This window comes from Parasteatoda tepidariorum, chromosome 10, assembly GCF_043381705.1.
Source record: "Parasteatoda tepidariorum isolate YZ-2023 chromosome 10, CAS_Ptep_4.0, whole genome shotgun sequence".
In the NCBI taxonomy this organism is placed as follows: Eukaryota; Metazoa; Arthropoda; class Arachnida; order Araneae; family Theridiidae; genus Parasteatoda; species Parasteatoda tepidariorum.
The window spans coordinates 16,555,846-16,573,581 of record NC_092213.1 but is presented as its reverse complement, the minus strand read 5'-3'; the positions used below and the strand labels follow the sequence as shown (position 1 = coordinate 16,573,581).

Below are 17,736 nucleotides of genomic sequence, written 5' to 3'. Positions count from 1 at the left end.
ATCTTTTCAAAAAAATACTTGCTCTATTAAAGTCTACCTTTAAATTTACAGAGAAAAAATAAATATTCAATAAGACTAAGCCAAAAGAAATCTATAAAATATTCTAAAAGAACTGGATGGGTTTCAAAATAAATTTAAATTACATTATATAAAAAGCAATTTTTCAGTGATCGGAAGAGGAATTTAAATTTAATGAACTCTTTTTCTTTCTGATGCGCATTTCCGAAAAAGAAAATTTCTGTTTAGTTTCGTTTCTTATATCATAGTTTACTCTATTAAGTACCACCTGCGTATTTTTCTCGGAAAAAGAGTGGGTAAATTTATGCGCAAATCTAGCATTGCTGAAAAATATATGCTTCTGAAACAGAAATTTAAAGCACGACTAAACGTGGAAAAATAAAGAATTCAAATACTTGAGCACAATCAAGTTTAGCGCTTCAAGCTACTTCTTTTAAATTTATTTCTATCTAGTGGGACTTTGAAAAAAAAAACTGAATGTTTTTGAAACTACAGTTTCATTATTTTAGACGTACTCTTTTGATTTGGGATATTTTTTGTTTCCTTTACCTTTTCCAAAGCGTAAATATGCAGGTTTTTCCAATTTAGACTGACGTATTTCAAAATTACTGGGAAACCGACTTTCCTTTAAAAAAAAATGTGTAAAAATCGCATAATATGTAGATTTAATCAAACAAATGTTTAATAAAACTTATGCTTGTTTTGTTTTCCTTTGACATGAATTTAACATCAGCAGGATAAATGGCGGGAATGATTAGATGATAAATGATAATGGCGGAATGAATGAAAAGAATGATAGGAAAGATGTAATGCAATAGAGGTTACGTCACACTGCACCACTAAATGTACAGTGCGAAAAAAAACTCTAACCACCCTGAAAAACTTTCGATCTAATGATTGGATCTTCACGCTCTAGGATTCAATCTTAATTGTTCGAGGGGGTAACCTCAATTATGCTAATTAAGTAGTGCAGACGATATTTTAAGTTACGAAATCAGACACAAAATCATACTTCTACTGAATAAACATTCCTTTTTAACCACGCAATTGGATTTCTGTAATGACACCAAAATGTAGAGAGTAGCCGTAATCTGGGAAACATGTGCACAACAGTTTGATCAGTTAAGTGGCCCAAAGTATGGAGCACTTAATTTAAATTTATTTTGTGCATTAAGGTAAATCTCGAAAACGTTTTAAGAGAGCTGCACACAATTATAAAATCTGTTTATCCAAAGATAATTACCTACAAAAGTAACTTTCAATACATAGTTGTTATTTTCTGAAATTATTTTATAGAATAATAGTCGAAAATATTTTGAAGTGTATGGTATTTTGTTTTTTACATTATTAAAGAATATAGTTTTATTTAAAATTATACAAAACTTGTGGAATAGTTCCTGAGCAATTGAATTTTTAAAATACAATTTTTTAAAGCTTTATTTCTAGTTTTTCACTAATTGTATTTTGCCGTTTAAAAGTTATATTTTGTCTGGATGCATTGTTATGTTTTGTAACTTTGAGTAAATGAATTTTATAATTGTGTTCAAAAATTTATTCAATTCTATTAAAAAGCTCTGGATATATGGTTATATTCACAAAAAGTAAAATAAACATTCCAAACTTTGAGCAGCTTTCCTGACCAAGCAATTGGGACTCTATTTTCTAGAATGCAGCTACTCCCTAGATCTCGAGGATCAGAAATCCGAAGCCATCGAAAAAATGTTTATTTGTTCAGAGAAATGTATGTTTTGTTCCTGATTTCGCAACTTGAAATATCGTCTGCACTAATTAATTATCGTCTGCACTTTGAACGTATAAGATTGAGTCCCAGAATGTAAAAATCTGATCATTTGATCAACAGTTTAATGTATGCCTGTTTTTTTTTTTTTTCTTTCTTTTTGCATTTTGCATTTTGCACTCTGTACAGTTAGAGATAAAGGCATTAAGTTGACAGCATTAGAAAATTAAAAAAAATAATTATTATTGTCAAATATTTTAAAAAAAGAGTATAGCAGCAACATCATTTAACATTGAGAGGTTTTATTACATAAATTTTTGATGATGTGGAAATCCACCCAGAAATCCAGATCAACGAATGAAATGCATTAATTAATGATAAAAAGGGAAGAAAAATCTACCTACGGCCTTCTGTTCAGAAATGTTTAGAGAATCAAAGCAAGAGTTAAAGCAAAAACTTTATAGCTAAATCATGATATTTTTTAATTTTCTTACACTCACTGTCTATTAAATGTTGTTAATTTAACTGAATATTTATCTCTATAGAGATATGTAAACTCTATCGCATTACATCATCTCTGTTTTTAAACTGAATGTTTATCTATATTTTATGATGCAACCTTTCTTGAATTACATCATGATGAAGGTATGCATATGTGACGCAGAAACGAGCATAAGTTTTAATAATAAAAAATTCCACTATTTGTGATTTTTATGCGTTATTTTTAAAACAACTTTTTTTTTTATTCGTAAGGGATTTATCTCGCATTTTAATAATGGAAAATAGTTGAAGTAAAAAAATAAGTAGTAATACTCTCTGCAAATCTATGTATTAAAGCATAGATTATTTTTTTCTCAAAAATCCTAGTTTCAGTTAAAACACTTCCGAAAGATGGCGCTGTGATTATATTTACCATTTTTTTCAGTTGCATTTTTATACGTAAAAATTTCATTCTGGGATTATGAATTATGATTGCGTCGGATTTAAGATTTCAGACATTTTACAAATACCACTCTTTAATTTTCCTTTTTTGAAAAAATTAGAGAAAAATGTGTTCAATGGATTTTCTTGTAATTGTCTAGTGAAAATTTATAGTTTCAGTTTGGAAGTTTACGACTCTCAACGCTATCTATGAAAAAATATTCTACTCAAAGTATAAATTCTGAGAAGAACAAATTATGTTTTTTATATTAGTTCTTGCTGCACATAAGTGTGCAGCAATAACTAATTTTCCTCCTATTATAGATTAAATGTATTCCTATTAAGTCTAGATATAACTATTTATTTACATAATGACATGAAAAATAATTTTTAACTTTTTTCATTTTGTTTCCCTTGAAAGACAAAACATACATTACAAACTAAAAAATTGCAGCTTAAGCGGTGTATGCCATGAGAGAAAAATAAACTTCATTTCAGCAATAAAGCATTTAAAAATAATTATTTTAAAAAACATCTTTAAAAAATTAAAAATATTAAGTTTTTTAGTATGTCCGCTAAAAATATTGTAAAATCTGTATCAGGAAAAAAATGTCATTATCTTCCAATAATGGGGTTTAAAGTAGTTTTTTATTTCATATAGTGACTTTTTTTTATAGAAAATGAATCACATTTAAAACATTCAAGTAATAAATTTCATTATTAAGAATTTCACGTAAAAATAATAAGATTCTACGACATTAAAATGATGAGATGTAAAAACTATCTTGAAAGGCGTTACAGAAATATCACAAGGATATTGTTTATTTGTTTCAAGATGAAGAAAACGTAGATTATTATATTGAACTCTTTCGATACAATGAGTTTTATGATTAAGGTAGAAACACATAATAATACTGCAATATTCCAAAGTAAAGCGACCAAAATTTAAATAAAGAATTTCTAAGGTTTGTTTATTTGTTTATTTAAACCGATTTCACAATAAACTTTGGAATCAATTATTAATGCGAGATAAAAAAATATCAAGATTAAATTTACAAGTAACGTAAAGATATATGAAAATATCCAAAGGGCTTAAAGTAATACTGCAAATTTTACAAGAGAATATTAATCGTTAAGACTATCAAAAATAAAAGTATCATTTTGGAGATATATTAATCCTTGAGCTGTATTTTGTTATTTTTTGTCATTCATCTTGACACAAGATAAAATGATTTTGGACAAAAGGGATTTTAAAGATATTCTAAAAAAATAAATATCCACTAGTATGTCATCTCTTTCTAGCATGGGAGTTCTGTAATATTTTTCTCCCGATTACCTCTTGATTTAAAATGTCTAAGTGTACAATGCGCATGCGTCGGTGTTATCTTTCGATCGTCATTATGGATGAACTCCAGAGCGTCGTCAATAGAATATTAGTGTTGCATTTGTGTGACGTTAACAACCAAAATTCATTTATTTGACACTTCGCAGAAAAAATTTCCTAACCGATAATTTATGATACATAAATAGTTTGATTAATGACGTGAAGGTTAAAGTATCCACACATTAGTATGAAAAATATAAACTTTTCTAAGTTATTTTACTTTTTATAGGTTGGTCCGGCACCAAACAATCAACCAATAAGAGCCCAGGCTAAAGTAAATGTAATTGGTGAGTACAAACCTTAATTATTATTATGAACATATTTGTAAAGTTAATTAAATTTTAAATCGTAAAGAGCATATTATATAGTTGGATATTTAATACATAAGTACGAAAAATATTAACTAAAAGTTGAATATTTTTTTAAGAACTATTATTTATAAATATGGCTAAGAAAATACAGTAAATACAATTGATATAAAAGAAATACTGTTCTAAAAAATATTATAGGACAAAAGTTAAATAAATAAAAAAACTATCTCTTGTGTCTGGTCATAATTTTTTTGCGCGAGATTTTTGTGTCTATAGTTTAAGAATTTTCCGTTAGACGGCGCTGCAAATCGTTTTTAAGCATTTTTTCCGATGCGTTCTGCTTTATGCGAATTTTATCCTTCGATTACAATATGTAGTGGTGAAGTTAATGTTAATATGTAGTTAATACATTGAAGTTATTGAAGAATGATTCGAAAATATTGTAAGGAGGTTTTCAGTCATTGATTGAATTCGAAAACCTGAAAAAAGAGTATCATTTTTCTCTGACTTATAGGTCTACTACCGGCAGAGTCATCTATCGGAAGATTTTTAGACTAAAGAAATACTTGAGATGCCCTGCAAAATATAAGCAAAGTTTATATTTGAACTCTAACTATTTTCCTGTTATAAATTTATAAAATCTCTAAAGACATTCTCTATCATGTATAGTATATGTTTCTTTAAAATTCATGATTCTATATGAGATCTATATTATTGCATAAATTATTATTCAACCTGTTTTGAAATTGCCACTTTTAACGTGTATTTCAAGAATCCTTGTCAAAAATGAAGTAAAAATATATAAAGATTTGTTTATTAAATGTCAAAAGTAAATACTTAAATTTGCTAAAAACGAAATCGCTATCGAAATTAAACGAATTATTAGTAAAGGAGGTAAAAACTCAAAGGAATAAAAATTGCTTGATTGCTGTAAGGAAGTTGGAGTTGTTTTTAATATTTACCTAATCCTCTTTTAATAATAATAAATCCTCTAAGTTACATCAGGCAACCAAATTATTAATGACGTTTTTTGTCCCTGCGTTGTCAGGCGGTAATCGTAGGAATTTGATAGAGTTTTTTGTTTTGTCCCTGAAATATTTATAAAAACCATTCAAAATGAGCCCATGGGATATATATTAATAACTTTTTGGCCTAACAAAAGAGCTGAGGAAAACATTTCAAAAAGGCAATCATCAAGATACCATTTATCCATATCGTACCAAACAAGATACAAATGTCGCCTCTACCTGGGCCCTCAAAGGAAAAAGAAATAAAGAGGTCCAAGCTGATGTCCAGAAGAATAATTTTGAATGAGTTGCAATAATTGGATTGGAATAACTGGATGTTAGAAAGCAATACCTGTTGTCCAAGGACAGGAGTTGCTGGTAAAATAAGCTCGAGGCCTTCTATGCCAAGACCATTGAGAGGTAAAGAGTACCCTATATAGAGTGAAAAGCTTTCGATGACAAATTCTGTTTCACCTGAATTGGTATTTTAAAATTTAAAGTTTTTAGAAAAGTGAATACACGCAAAAATGGAATAAGCAATAAAATTTTAATTGCTCAAAAATGCTTATCAAGTATTGAAATACAAATAAGTTGTTGCAGGGTTATTTTCCCAATGCGTAATCCTAAGTTAAACTGCCATAATTTGCTTGCGTTCTAATATCTTTAAAGAAAATATCAGCTTTTGAAACTGCGTGTTTTAATGTAATATTTATCTGTACTCACTTTTCTAATTCTGTAAATGTTAAATTCCTTATATAGGTGAAAAATAATTTGCCATGAACGATTTCTCCCTTGTGCTATGGCATCCTTTTAAGTAAGAAAGTAATAGTAGTTCCCCTTTTTGAAATATATTTTCCTTTATTAACTTTAAGAATTTAATTGTCGAAAAGGATTTTTAAAATGCATCTTAAAAGCAATAGTAACAATGGAAAATTGAATTTTAATGTTTATTAACGGCCGAACCTTTTGTTTTATTTAATTTAATTATCTCCTTTCTCTCAACATAAATTATTTATTTTGTAAAAAAGTCAGTATCAAGAAACAATAGTGTTTTATCTTTATTTAAAAGATTGATTTGTTGTTTTTATTTCAGTTCCACCAAGAGTTCTGGAGATACGGGGCTACAAGAATGGCAGCACGGTCGAAATGAGAGAAAATCAAAAACTATCTTTACAGTGCTTCGCAAAAAATAGCAAACCACAAACCAAACTAAAATGGATGCGAAATGGCGTAGAAATTACCAAAGGTAAATCCAAGTAAAAATAAATCGAATCTTAAAATAACAGTGAGTTTAGTTGATTATTTATTTAACATCAACGATTTCTTAACAGCAGAGGAAATAACAAAATACTTTTTTTTAAACCGTTCTCTAAATTCTCGTAAAGATAAATAATTTAAACTAACAACTAAAGTTTTGTTTTTATGTCTCTCTTACCATTTATTGAAATCTACCTCAAACAAATCTTATTTAGCTTTTGTGGTTTGTTTATTAGACCACAAAGTTCTGTAGTAGGAGGGTTTTAAATGCTTTCTATTATGAAAGATATTGAGGTTTATACACTAAGGAAATGAATTTTTCCGGAAGAATAAATATAACTGTGGGTTTTCCAAAAGTTTGAAAATGGTCATAAGATTCTATGTTTTTTTTAAAGACAAACTGCATTATTTAATTTTAAATTTGAATATTCATTATGCATTTTTTTCCTTTTGTCAATATTACAAACAAATCTGAAATCTACATTTATTTTTTACTACCTGAATTCACGATCTTCTTACTGGGAGAAGAAAATAAATAATAAACCAGTGTTAATCAAAACTACAAAACCATGCTCAAAACAGAAACTGAGACAAAAATAAAAACTTTTTTTTTACTTACTTCTTACTATTTGCTTGCCTATTTGGTGCCTTTATGTCATTAGAATAAAGCAGAGCACATTTTCAGAAGTTCATTTCACCAAAATAAAGATTAGCTAACTTCAATACTATTTGGAATGATGTAGCGCTGACCAAGGATCTTTAAAATATCTACCACAACAGTACCTGAATTAGGTATCCTTGTACCTATTTTAATATACATGGCACCTATTAAAGCAGTACCAATTAGTACAATACCTGAAGTACGTATTATCAAAATAAATTTGGCAATAATGGTAAAGCGATTTTTTTATGACTCTCCTAAATCATGAAAGTACAATATTCGATATAATTACCGAAGTGTTCCCATATTTTAGGGATAATCGCCATCTTGAAAATATGGTGCTAATAGTTTCGTTCCGAGAACGGTCGAAAGTTTAGACCCTTTAATGTCAATTTTACTTTTTACGTATTGTACTATATCTGGAGAACTTTCTAAACAAGCTGAAAAATGTTTGCACTCTCAATTATGAGAAAAACTGCCCCTTTGGCGACCTACTTGGCTGCTGTTAAAATAATCTTGCTAAACAAATAAGCTTTGATGTTAACCGAACCAAATGCACAGCAAAACTGTATTTAAATATTCTAATTGCTTAAACTCTCTTCCAATTCTAACACCTTAATTTGTTTTGGACACTAAATTTTAACAAAGGTTTTTTTCCCTCCCTTAACGGCTGCCAGCGCAGAAGTACTTAGATATCAATTTTAACTACCTTCAAGAAATGTATGAGATGTTGTAAAAGATGTTTATGTAGCGAATTTTAAAAAAAAAATGATTTAAAATATGTCCGACAGCTATTAAATCACACAAAGTATGAGTAAATAAGAGTTCGGAGCATTTTGGCTCAATAAGTAGCTACTAACAACTTCGTCATGATAAGGCAGAAGACTCATCCCAGAGCTCCATTACGCGCTGTACTACTTCCTCACGCGCCTCTCGAGTCATAACTTGAGTATCGTATATCTATGTCATTTTTCTTACGACCGTTGTTGAACAGCCGACCAAATTTTTGGGTTTACGACTGCTAAATGTTCAACTACATAGCTTTGTAATTTGAACCCAATTCAAAAGACAAGAGAGCTCCCGGATCAAGTATTGGAAGAAATTTGCCTCCGTTTAGGATTTTTTGATGGAACTAACCCGCATTTGCGTTACATGGTGAGGAAGACCACGAGAGCATCATAAGGTCGGCCTAACGACGAAGGTACTCTAATCCAGGATCCGTCTTCCCCTGGGGATATTTCACGTCATCATTGCTGTCGGTGCAAGCCGGATGCGGAATTCGTATCGACCAGCCATCGCTGGTATTCGAACCCAATTCACCTCATTGGTAGGCGATCGTTCTATGCCCTGAGTCATATCGGCTCATATTAAAAAAGTAAAAGCTCCTTCAAAACTAATTTATATGACAGTATGCGACACAATAACACCGTTTATGTTTGAAATTTCTTTAACTATTTCAGAAAAGAAACAAAAATCTAAATAACTACTTTGTGAAGTTTTTATTTCTTTAAAATCAATCGCAAAATTATTCTAAAAAAAAAACTAACATATAACTAACTATTTAACTCTATTTAAATTACTGCTAAAGACAATCAAACAAAATGAATCTAAAAAATTTATTAACGTATAACTAATTTTTAATACTACTTAAATTAATACTTAAGACATAAATTATTAATTTTTATTTTTGCAAACGCTAGAGTTATGATCGAATTTATGGAGCCACACAAGAGAAAAAATATCTATAGATCTTGAGCGAAACTCAAACATTAGCTATTAGCTTAGCATTTTTTAGAGTATTTAAGTATTTCTTTAGCGTATTATAAGTTATGCACCGTTTATGAGTGCTTCATCGAGTGTTCTAAGCCATCCAGTCGAAAATAGCCTGTCAACTTGGTAATTAAAAACTGTAGAATGGTAGATGAAAACTATGTAATTTGGACCCGGTTTTAATTTGAACCAGGTAGGCTTGCTGAATATTATTTGTAAAATGGAATATTTGTAACAACATCATATAGCAGTTTTCGTATTAAACTACCATTAATTATTAAAATAAAATTTACAACTTTTAAGAATATGCCCGTCAAATTTAAAAACACTTTTTTTTTGCAGAAATAGACTATTTAGAAATTTTCCTACTTCGAAATATAATTTTGTAAGAATTTTATTTCCTTATTTTCTTGAAAAATAAAAAAAAATAGGCTATAAGAAGTTTTCAGTTCGTAAACGCGAATACTTTTTTCTGTACTGTAAAATATTGTCTAGAATTGTCTTTTCAAACTAAACTTTAGTCAACTTTGTAAATAAATATTGTATTTCACCTATGAAAGCCAACTAATATTTGTTCATGAAAGTGAGTAATCTTTGAGTTCAAAACTGATCTAAATTAAGAGCTTCCCTAACAGGTGATCCATCATTTTCAAGTGCTCCATCCATATAGAGCCCTTGAGTCTTAAAATGTCTGTCAATTCACTGATGTGAGATGAGCGAGAAATCTCAGAAATCCTTCAACCTTACATGAGTGACTTACTTATTAAGAGACGTTCTAGAACAAGAACCATTAGAGAATTTGGCCTTTCCCCAATTTCAGATGTTCTGAGCATAAATTGGGAGTGTAGAGAAAAGCTCTCATGCGTTGAAATCGTACTGGTACAGATTTTAGAAGTACCTGTGAAATAACCATCGTTCGAGTACATGAATTAATGTTTGTAGAGTTGTTGGTTGCTGAAATGCTTTGTCCATNAAGCATTTTGATATATATATATATATATATATATATCATAATAAATAAAAACAAAAGAACACGAAGAAAATTAAGAAAAACAATAAGTTTTATTTATTGCGCATAAGCGCTGCAAGTAAAAAGAACTCATAAAATAAGTTCAAAATGTAGAGAAAAGAAGGCCAAAATTACAGAACAATGAAAAAAGGGGAAAAAAGAAAAATAATAATAAAAATAAAAATAACAAAAAAACGAAAAAAGACAAAAAAAATTTAAAAATTCGGAAAATAAAAGATATAATCTTTTCATCAGCTCACACGATTATATCCGGATCGATCACACGATTATTTGTGGATATAATCGTGTGAGCTGATGAAAATATTATACCTTTTATTTTTTGAAAATTTTGAAAAAAATTTTCTCTTTTTTTCCGGTTTTTAGTTATTTTTATTTTATAATTATTTTTCTTTTATTCCGCTTTTTTCATCGTTCTGTAATTTTTTCCCTTGTTTTCTTTACATTTTGAACTTATTTTATGAGTTCTATAGTTCTATTTACTTGCAGCGCTTATGCGCAGTAAATAATATATATATATATAATATATTTATAAATATATATATATACATACAGGTATGGTAATAAGTTTATATGTGTGGTGTCTCTTAAAACTACATTAATATTATATTTAAAGTTCTGACTACCGCAGCTAAAGGTGAATTCATACGAAAACTTATTTTGCAAGCACAGTCTCACCATTGAAAAACGTAGAGAAAAACAAGTTTTCCGAATGGGAATTATTTGGAAATACGTAATTAAATTTTAATTAGTAATCTATATTTTTTGTTTATTTAATTCAAACAGAAAACTATGGTGTTTAAAATTATTATTAAATAAAGCTGTTAAATTTTCAGTTTTGTTTGAAAGTATTCTTTAGAATATACAAGTTAGACTATACAAGAATATACAAGTACAGAATGTGCAAGTAAAGTTTCAGTTTGTTTATTTTCTTCTTAGTTATCATTATAGACCTAGGAAATTGTATTGATTTTGTGAGTGAACAAGAATGTTTAAAGGTTATGACAGAATTAAACCATGATTGAATAAAACTATGTATAAAAACATAGCATTAAATTATAATATGCATGCAATTACAGCAGAATGAAAGCATAGTTTAAAACCATGATTGATCAAAAATATTAATATAAATATGGTAGAGCGAAACTATGTGTAAAATGTTGTTTGAATAAAAATATGTAGAATAAAATCATAAGTAAAACCATAGTTCAATAAAAATATGTATAAGATAATGGTAGAATAAAACTAAGTGTAAAACTATGGTTAAAGGAAACTGTGGGTAAAACTATAGTTGGATAAATATGAACACTGTTGAATAAAACTATGTGTGAATCTCTTGATCACTTGAATAATGTTTAAAGTTATAATAAAATTCTGTATTTAACTATAATAATAAGAATATTTGCAAAATTATTGTTGAAAAAGTAATTTTTAGATTTTTTGTCAAGTCAAACTGGGAATATGATCAAAACTTTTATCGAAAAAATATGCTTAATAAATTTTTAAATGCACCATTTAATGAAAGTAAAGCCAGAAATGAAATAATGATTTAAGCAAAAGTATAGCTGAAAAGCCCCATATGCAAACTTATGATTTTAGTCTTAGTTTTAGTTCATAAAATTATTTAATGTATTTTAGTTCATAAATTTTAGTTTTTAGTTCATAAAATAAAAAAAAACTAACTACTATTCTTAGCCAAATGATTTTCAAAAAATACTTCCTTTGGTAAGATTATAATATACGTGAATAACATGACCACAGTATGTTCGTTTTTACCTGTTGTATATAGTTTGAAAAGATTTATTTTTTCATTCCGTGTGAATATTTCGATTAAAATTTAAATTTAAAATGACCGAATGAAAATTCATTAATTAAAAGGCAGATCTATTTTGTATCCTTAGCTCAAGGTAACGATTTTAAATCGAAATAATTATTATTTGAGACTGAAAATTCTCAAGCATTTGCTTAAATATTCACAATACATACAATTATCTCGTTGTAAAATATTTAAAGTAAAAATATATATACCAGTAACTGTTTAATTACTCTTCTACTTGGTAATAAGTAAGTTCTTGCATCAGCGATAATTAAGAGCTCTTAAAAGAAGATGTCAAGTTGTTATCGCTTTTACAGGTTTCTAATGGTGGAATGCTTAATAAAATTATATCTAAATTGACTAAAATGCCATTTAAAACATTCCTCCATCAAAATTTTTTCAAACACGATGCGTTTATAAACACTAGTTAATTATCCTCCATTTTTTAACTGCTTATTAGTTCTATTAAAAAATCGTGGATGAAAACAATGCTTCCAATTTATCATTTGTCCTGTAAGAAATCAGCATTGAAAAAAAAACTTACTGCATATTGAAACCATATATTTGAAACATGCATTTTTTTACTGGCTCACAAGCATTTTTTTCCTTCTTTTTTTTTGATAGATGTGACACCAATGCGTGAAGAGGAATCAAATTCAGTTTTAAAGAGCACTACAACTTCAATCACGTTATCTCCTAAACTTGACGACAACGGAGCCATGTATAGTTGTGTTGGGGAACATAAAGCCGTTTCCAAACCTATCCGCACGAATGTCTTTCTAAGTGTTTTGTGTGAGTATTTAGATATTTTTGTTTAAAATATTGCAATACGAAATTTTCCTAAATAGATTATATAAATAAATTTGTAATGGATTATCATGAGATATTTAAATATATGACATTCCATCATAAAAACAACACGTAAAGTTGATTGATAGTGATTTTCAGTCTATTATATGCAGATTTTATATTTATAGTATTCGAGTGTATGTGGACCGTTTAAATATTGCCCTTTGAACAAGCATTTCAGACATACCAGCCTTCACGGAAGACTTTTCGATGGAATTAACTCACTATTGCGTTACATGTAGAGGAAAACCTCAAAAATCTCAAACGGTTAGCCCGGCAATGAAAGGAGTCTAATTAATTGTTCGTCTTTCAGTAAAGCATAACATTTCATAACTGTAGTCTGTGTACATCTGGTGCAGAGTCTTTAGCAAACAGACATTGCTCTGAACGAGCTTAGACCATTTCATAGGGAGGAAAGAGATAAATACCCTTAACAACCGCATTTCCTGGAAAACAATTTGCATTTTTAACTACATTAGATATTTATCTTTAACACAATCTGAAATGAGCTCGCATCTCTGACCACGTTAATAATTTAAGATAAATTTGTTTTCCATTCTTTATTAGCATATACGTAACAGATATTTTTTTTAAAAATCTAGGTCACAATACAATTTTGTCTGAACCATTTAATATTGATATGTTGTTTCAATTTGAATCAATTTATCAAAATTGCGATACATTTGCGAAAACCGCGTCAATAACATTGTCCACAAGCAATACATTATTTACAAAAATCCCCATGCTATCTGTACTCCTATACAAGTACAAGTATATTTGTGATCGATGAACACTCTTTTGGTTTACCCTAGTACTTATTTAAAGCCTGGTCATTTCTGAGAAATGATCTAGGAAAAAAAATCCGATCCATATAGATTACAGTCTCAATTTCTAAGGAAATAAACATGTAGAAGAAATCAATGTAAGATAGAACATTCTGTAATGGATCTATCCCCCATTCCATTCCCCGATATCGATTGAATCATCACCAGGGCCAATGATTGCGAGTACTTAGAGAAAGTCATGATTACGATCACGACCAGACGACTCCCGCAGAGGAAAAATTCAAGAAAAAACTCCAAGTCAGATCTCAAACAACTCAACTTCACCAAGTTTGATTTTACAAGGCATTCCAGCGCAATAAATATCTGATGAAGAAAAGAAGCCTGATGCGAAATAATGGACGGGGAAACACAGGCCACCCTTAGTACACCGTGCGATCATTAATCATTCAAAATACATTAAGCGCTGACGAACTTCAGGAATGTTCGATTAGATTTTATATAACTGGGTAGTTGATGGGAAATGAAATAGAAAAGTTTTTATCAGGTTTCGTATCAGTAGCAGCTTAACTATCAACAAACACGAGGAAGTTAATGTTTTTTTCTACCTTTTTGATTTTTTCATTTTTGTTGACTTACTTTTAGAGTAGTGTGGGTTATCAATCATTCTGTGAGGGTCATTAATCTATTAGTAAATGCTTTTTTTTTCTTCACATTTTTGGTATTTTGGTTTGCAGTTATTTAGATTAACTGTTCATTTAGCATAAGGCCATTGTTAATTGACAGTAAATAGTAAGTTAGTTAATGCATTTTCAGGAATTTTGAGTTTTTGAAGTTCTCACTATTATTACTGCATGTTTGTGACTACTATTATTAACGCATTTTAAGAGATATTTGGGTCTAAAAACGGACTCTACACATATTTTTTTAAGTTAAAATAGGAACTTCTCACAAATTTTTCTTGCAAACAAAACTCTCTTGAAAACAACCCTCCCAAATTTATTTTACTGTAAAATAGGACACTTAATAATAATAATTTGCTTATTGAAAATGGAACCTTTTAGGAATTCTACTTTTAAAAAACGAAGTTGATGAAATATTCAATTCCTAGTTAATGACTTTTTAAAATACATAGTTCTGTGTCTGTTTTTGTTTTTTAATTTATTTCTATTTTTTATTTTTTTTTTACCTTGACAAGATGTTTATATGGTACTTTTATTTTCAGAAAATTGTTAGATTTTTCCATTAGAGCACAAACGAACAGAAGTAATTATATATTTTAGAACAATGTTTTAAATTATTTGGATTAAAAAGCGTGCTCTGGAAACATCACTACCCTTTTCTTTACTTAGTTAAATTAATAAAAATGGATTGACTAACAATCGAATTCTATACGTAATAAACTAATAAATAAATGTAAGATTTGCTTTGATTTTTTAAAAATAAAATCAGCGTAAGATTTATTCATTAAAAAAATATTATTAAATTTCTGTGAACGAAATTATTGCTAAATTTGTATGAAAAAATTTAACTTACAAAAGCATTGAAAGAAAAATAATAAAACTATTGTTAAATATTAAGAAAAACGTCACTTTCAAAATGTCAAAAAATCACTAAACCTTTTATGTAGTTAAAATAATAAAGCGTTTTTAACTAATAGCTGAATAATAAGAATAAAATTTAGGAAATTTTGAAACATAAAGGAAAAGAAATATTTAGAGGATTAAATAATGTTAACATTTAAAAAAATTTTACTTATGTGGATTGAGAAATATTTAAAAATTGAGGAAAAAGTTAAGAAAAACTAGCAAAAAAAATTGCACACCTAAATAAAAAAGAAATAAATGATTTGAAAAATATTCGCTTTATAAACATGGATAGACTAATGACAGAATATCGCATAAATAAATATCAGCCATGTTTTATTTTTTTTAAATAAAAGCGATTAAAGATTTAATGATTTCAAAATAAAAGTATATCAAATCCATATACATAAGTATATGGATTGCACTGAAAAATATAAAAAAAAAATCATTATAACAAAGTGTAAATTATTTAAATTTGAAATCCCGCTATTGAATTGTACCACGGGAGTCAAAATTAAAATTATCCGCTAGAAATGGTGATAAATCCTTATTGAAAAAAAAAAATGGCAAAATAAGCCAGAATGCTTCAGTTCAGTATTTTGTTGTCAATCCACACACAAAACCGTGACTTCTGATTCAATTCGCTCCAAGCCACTCAACATTGTGCGGTACTAGCGTTAACGTAAACAAGGAATCTTTGCGTGCTAAATCGTTCTATCGTTGCATCGCAAACGTCTTTTTATATCGGTGACTTAAATCACAGTTCCAATGCATCGCGAAAAACGGAAGTCACTATATCGGCTTTATGATCTATACGTTGCATCGATATATCGTGATATATCGATGTATCGCTCGGTTCTAGACCGAGCCTAAAGATATATAAGTAGATAATGCAACAAAATGGGAACCTTCAGAAAAAAAATCTGAAATTATTCCCATTTTTTCAATTTCAGTTCCACCAGGTGCTCCTCAGATTGAAGGTTACCACGACGGAGACATCGTGCAAGTTGGCGATAAACTGAACTTGGCATGCATTTCTAGGGGAGGTAATCCACCTGCTAAGTTGATCTGGTTCCGGAATGACGACCAGGTTGATATAACTTATTCAACAGGTGGAAGAGAAGCCACAAACACCCACACATTCACAGTTGGACCCAAAGATAACAAGGCTGTCTACAAATGTGAAGCTTCCAGTGTAGTCACTTTACAACCCCTTGTTGCGTCTGTGCGTCTTAATGTTTTATGTAAGTATTCAACACAAATAATGTTTCTTTCTTATTTTAAGCAAAATTTAAGAAATAAGACTATTAAATTAAGGAAGAAAATTCGAATTCTAGCACATTCTGAAGAGTTGCCTTAGACTAAAATGACACTAATGACGATTTTGACCGCAATGTATTTTTGAACTGAAACGTGGAATCCTTTGTGACTCTCTTGTAGATAAGATATAAGAATACATAAGCAATTGACGCAAAACAAGCATTCCATTTTTCTTTATTTTATAGCTGGCGTTGAACAGCCAAACTAATTCTGAGTTTACAATTAATGTTCTACTCTGTGACCTTTTAACTTTGACCCAATCCAGAATATAATTGTCTACTGGGTTGCCTCCTGAATCAAGGAAGGGGACGAACTAGCCTTCGTAGACGACTTCTTTGATGGAACTACCCCACATTTGAGTGACATAGAGAAGAAAACCACGAAGATTTACCACGATTTGCTCGAGGGCGAGGGAACTATTCCATTTACCATTCATTCACTTTCAGCACTTTGGTCGGTACGAGCCGGGATGAGTATTTATATCAACCAGCCACCACTGAGATTCGAGCCTAGGTCATCTCATTGGAAAGCGGACGCTCTTTCCCATGAGCCAGCGCGGCTTTATCCTATCCATTTGTCGAATAGTGGACAATAGAGGCATAAAAAATGAATGAAAATTTTCACCTGAAAACTTTCATGTATTTATAGCTCTTATAGATAGCATTTAACAATCTTGAGTAATTGACATGAAATAGACATTTTGTCTACCATATCTATTTGTTAAATCGTAGGCATTTGTGGGCAATTTGACATCAATGTAATTTTCACCTTACGCTTGTATCCATATGTAGCTCTTATAAATAAGAGATAAAAAAAAATCTAAGTAACTGACATAAGTTTTGCTTTAAATTGTCAAATCGTAGAGAGCCTGGGCCATTTGGACTGCAATTGAATTTTCTTCTAAAACTTGCATGTATTTGTAGCTCATATAAATAAGTTATGTCAATACATAAGTAATTGGCATAAAAAAAAGCTTTTTATCTATCATATCCCATTTGTCGAAACATGAAAATTTACATATTCTTTAACTGTATCAATAACTGCTGTTGAAATTAAAAATCAAATGAGAAAGTGGGGCCTGCTGGAAAATATTACGTTATTTTTTAAAAAAACTTTTTGTTGACAAGATGTTTTCATATTGCTCATTCAAACATTTTTTTTGCTTATTTTATTTATGATATGTGTGCTAAAATTTTATTGTTCAGTCTTTATTCCGTACTACCTTTCAAATTTACCACTGACTGTCATCTTAGATTGTTAGGTCTTTGCTTTTAATATTTAGCTAGAAA

At 29.3% G+C, this 17,736-nt stretch overlaps 1 protein-coding gene across 1 annotated transcript in view; it reads left to right on the top strand.

Annotated features, from left to right (window-relative positions):
• LOC107449764 (nephrin-like) overlaps positions 1-17,736 on the top strand; it is a 233,334-nt gene that overhangs the window by 174,190 nt on the left and 41,408 nt on the right. The window contains exons 4-7 of the mRNA XM_043038973.2: positions 4,291-4,348; positions 6,473-6,625; positions 12,535-12,702; positions 16,081-16,371. Coding sequence (XP_042894907.1) covers positions 4,291-4,348; positions 6,473-6,625; positions 12,535-12,702; positions 16,081-16,371 — 670 coding nt within the window. The remainder of the gene's footprint in view (positions 1-4,290; positions 4,349-6,472; positions 6,626-12,534; positions 12,703-16,080; positions 16,372-17,736) is intronic.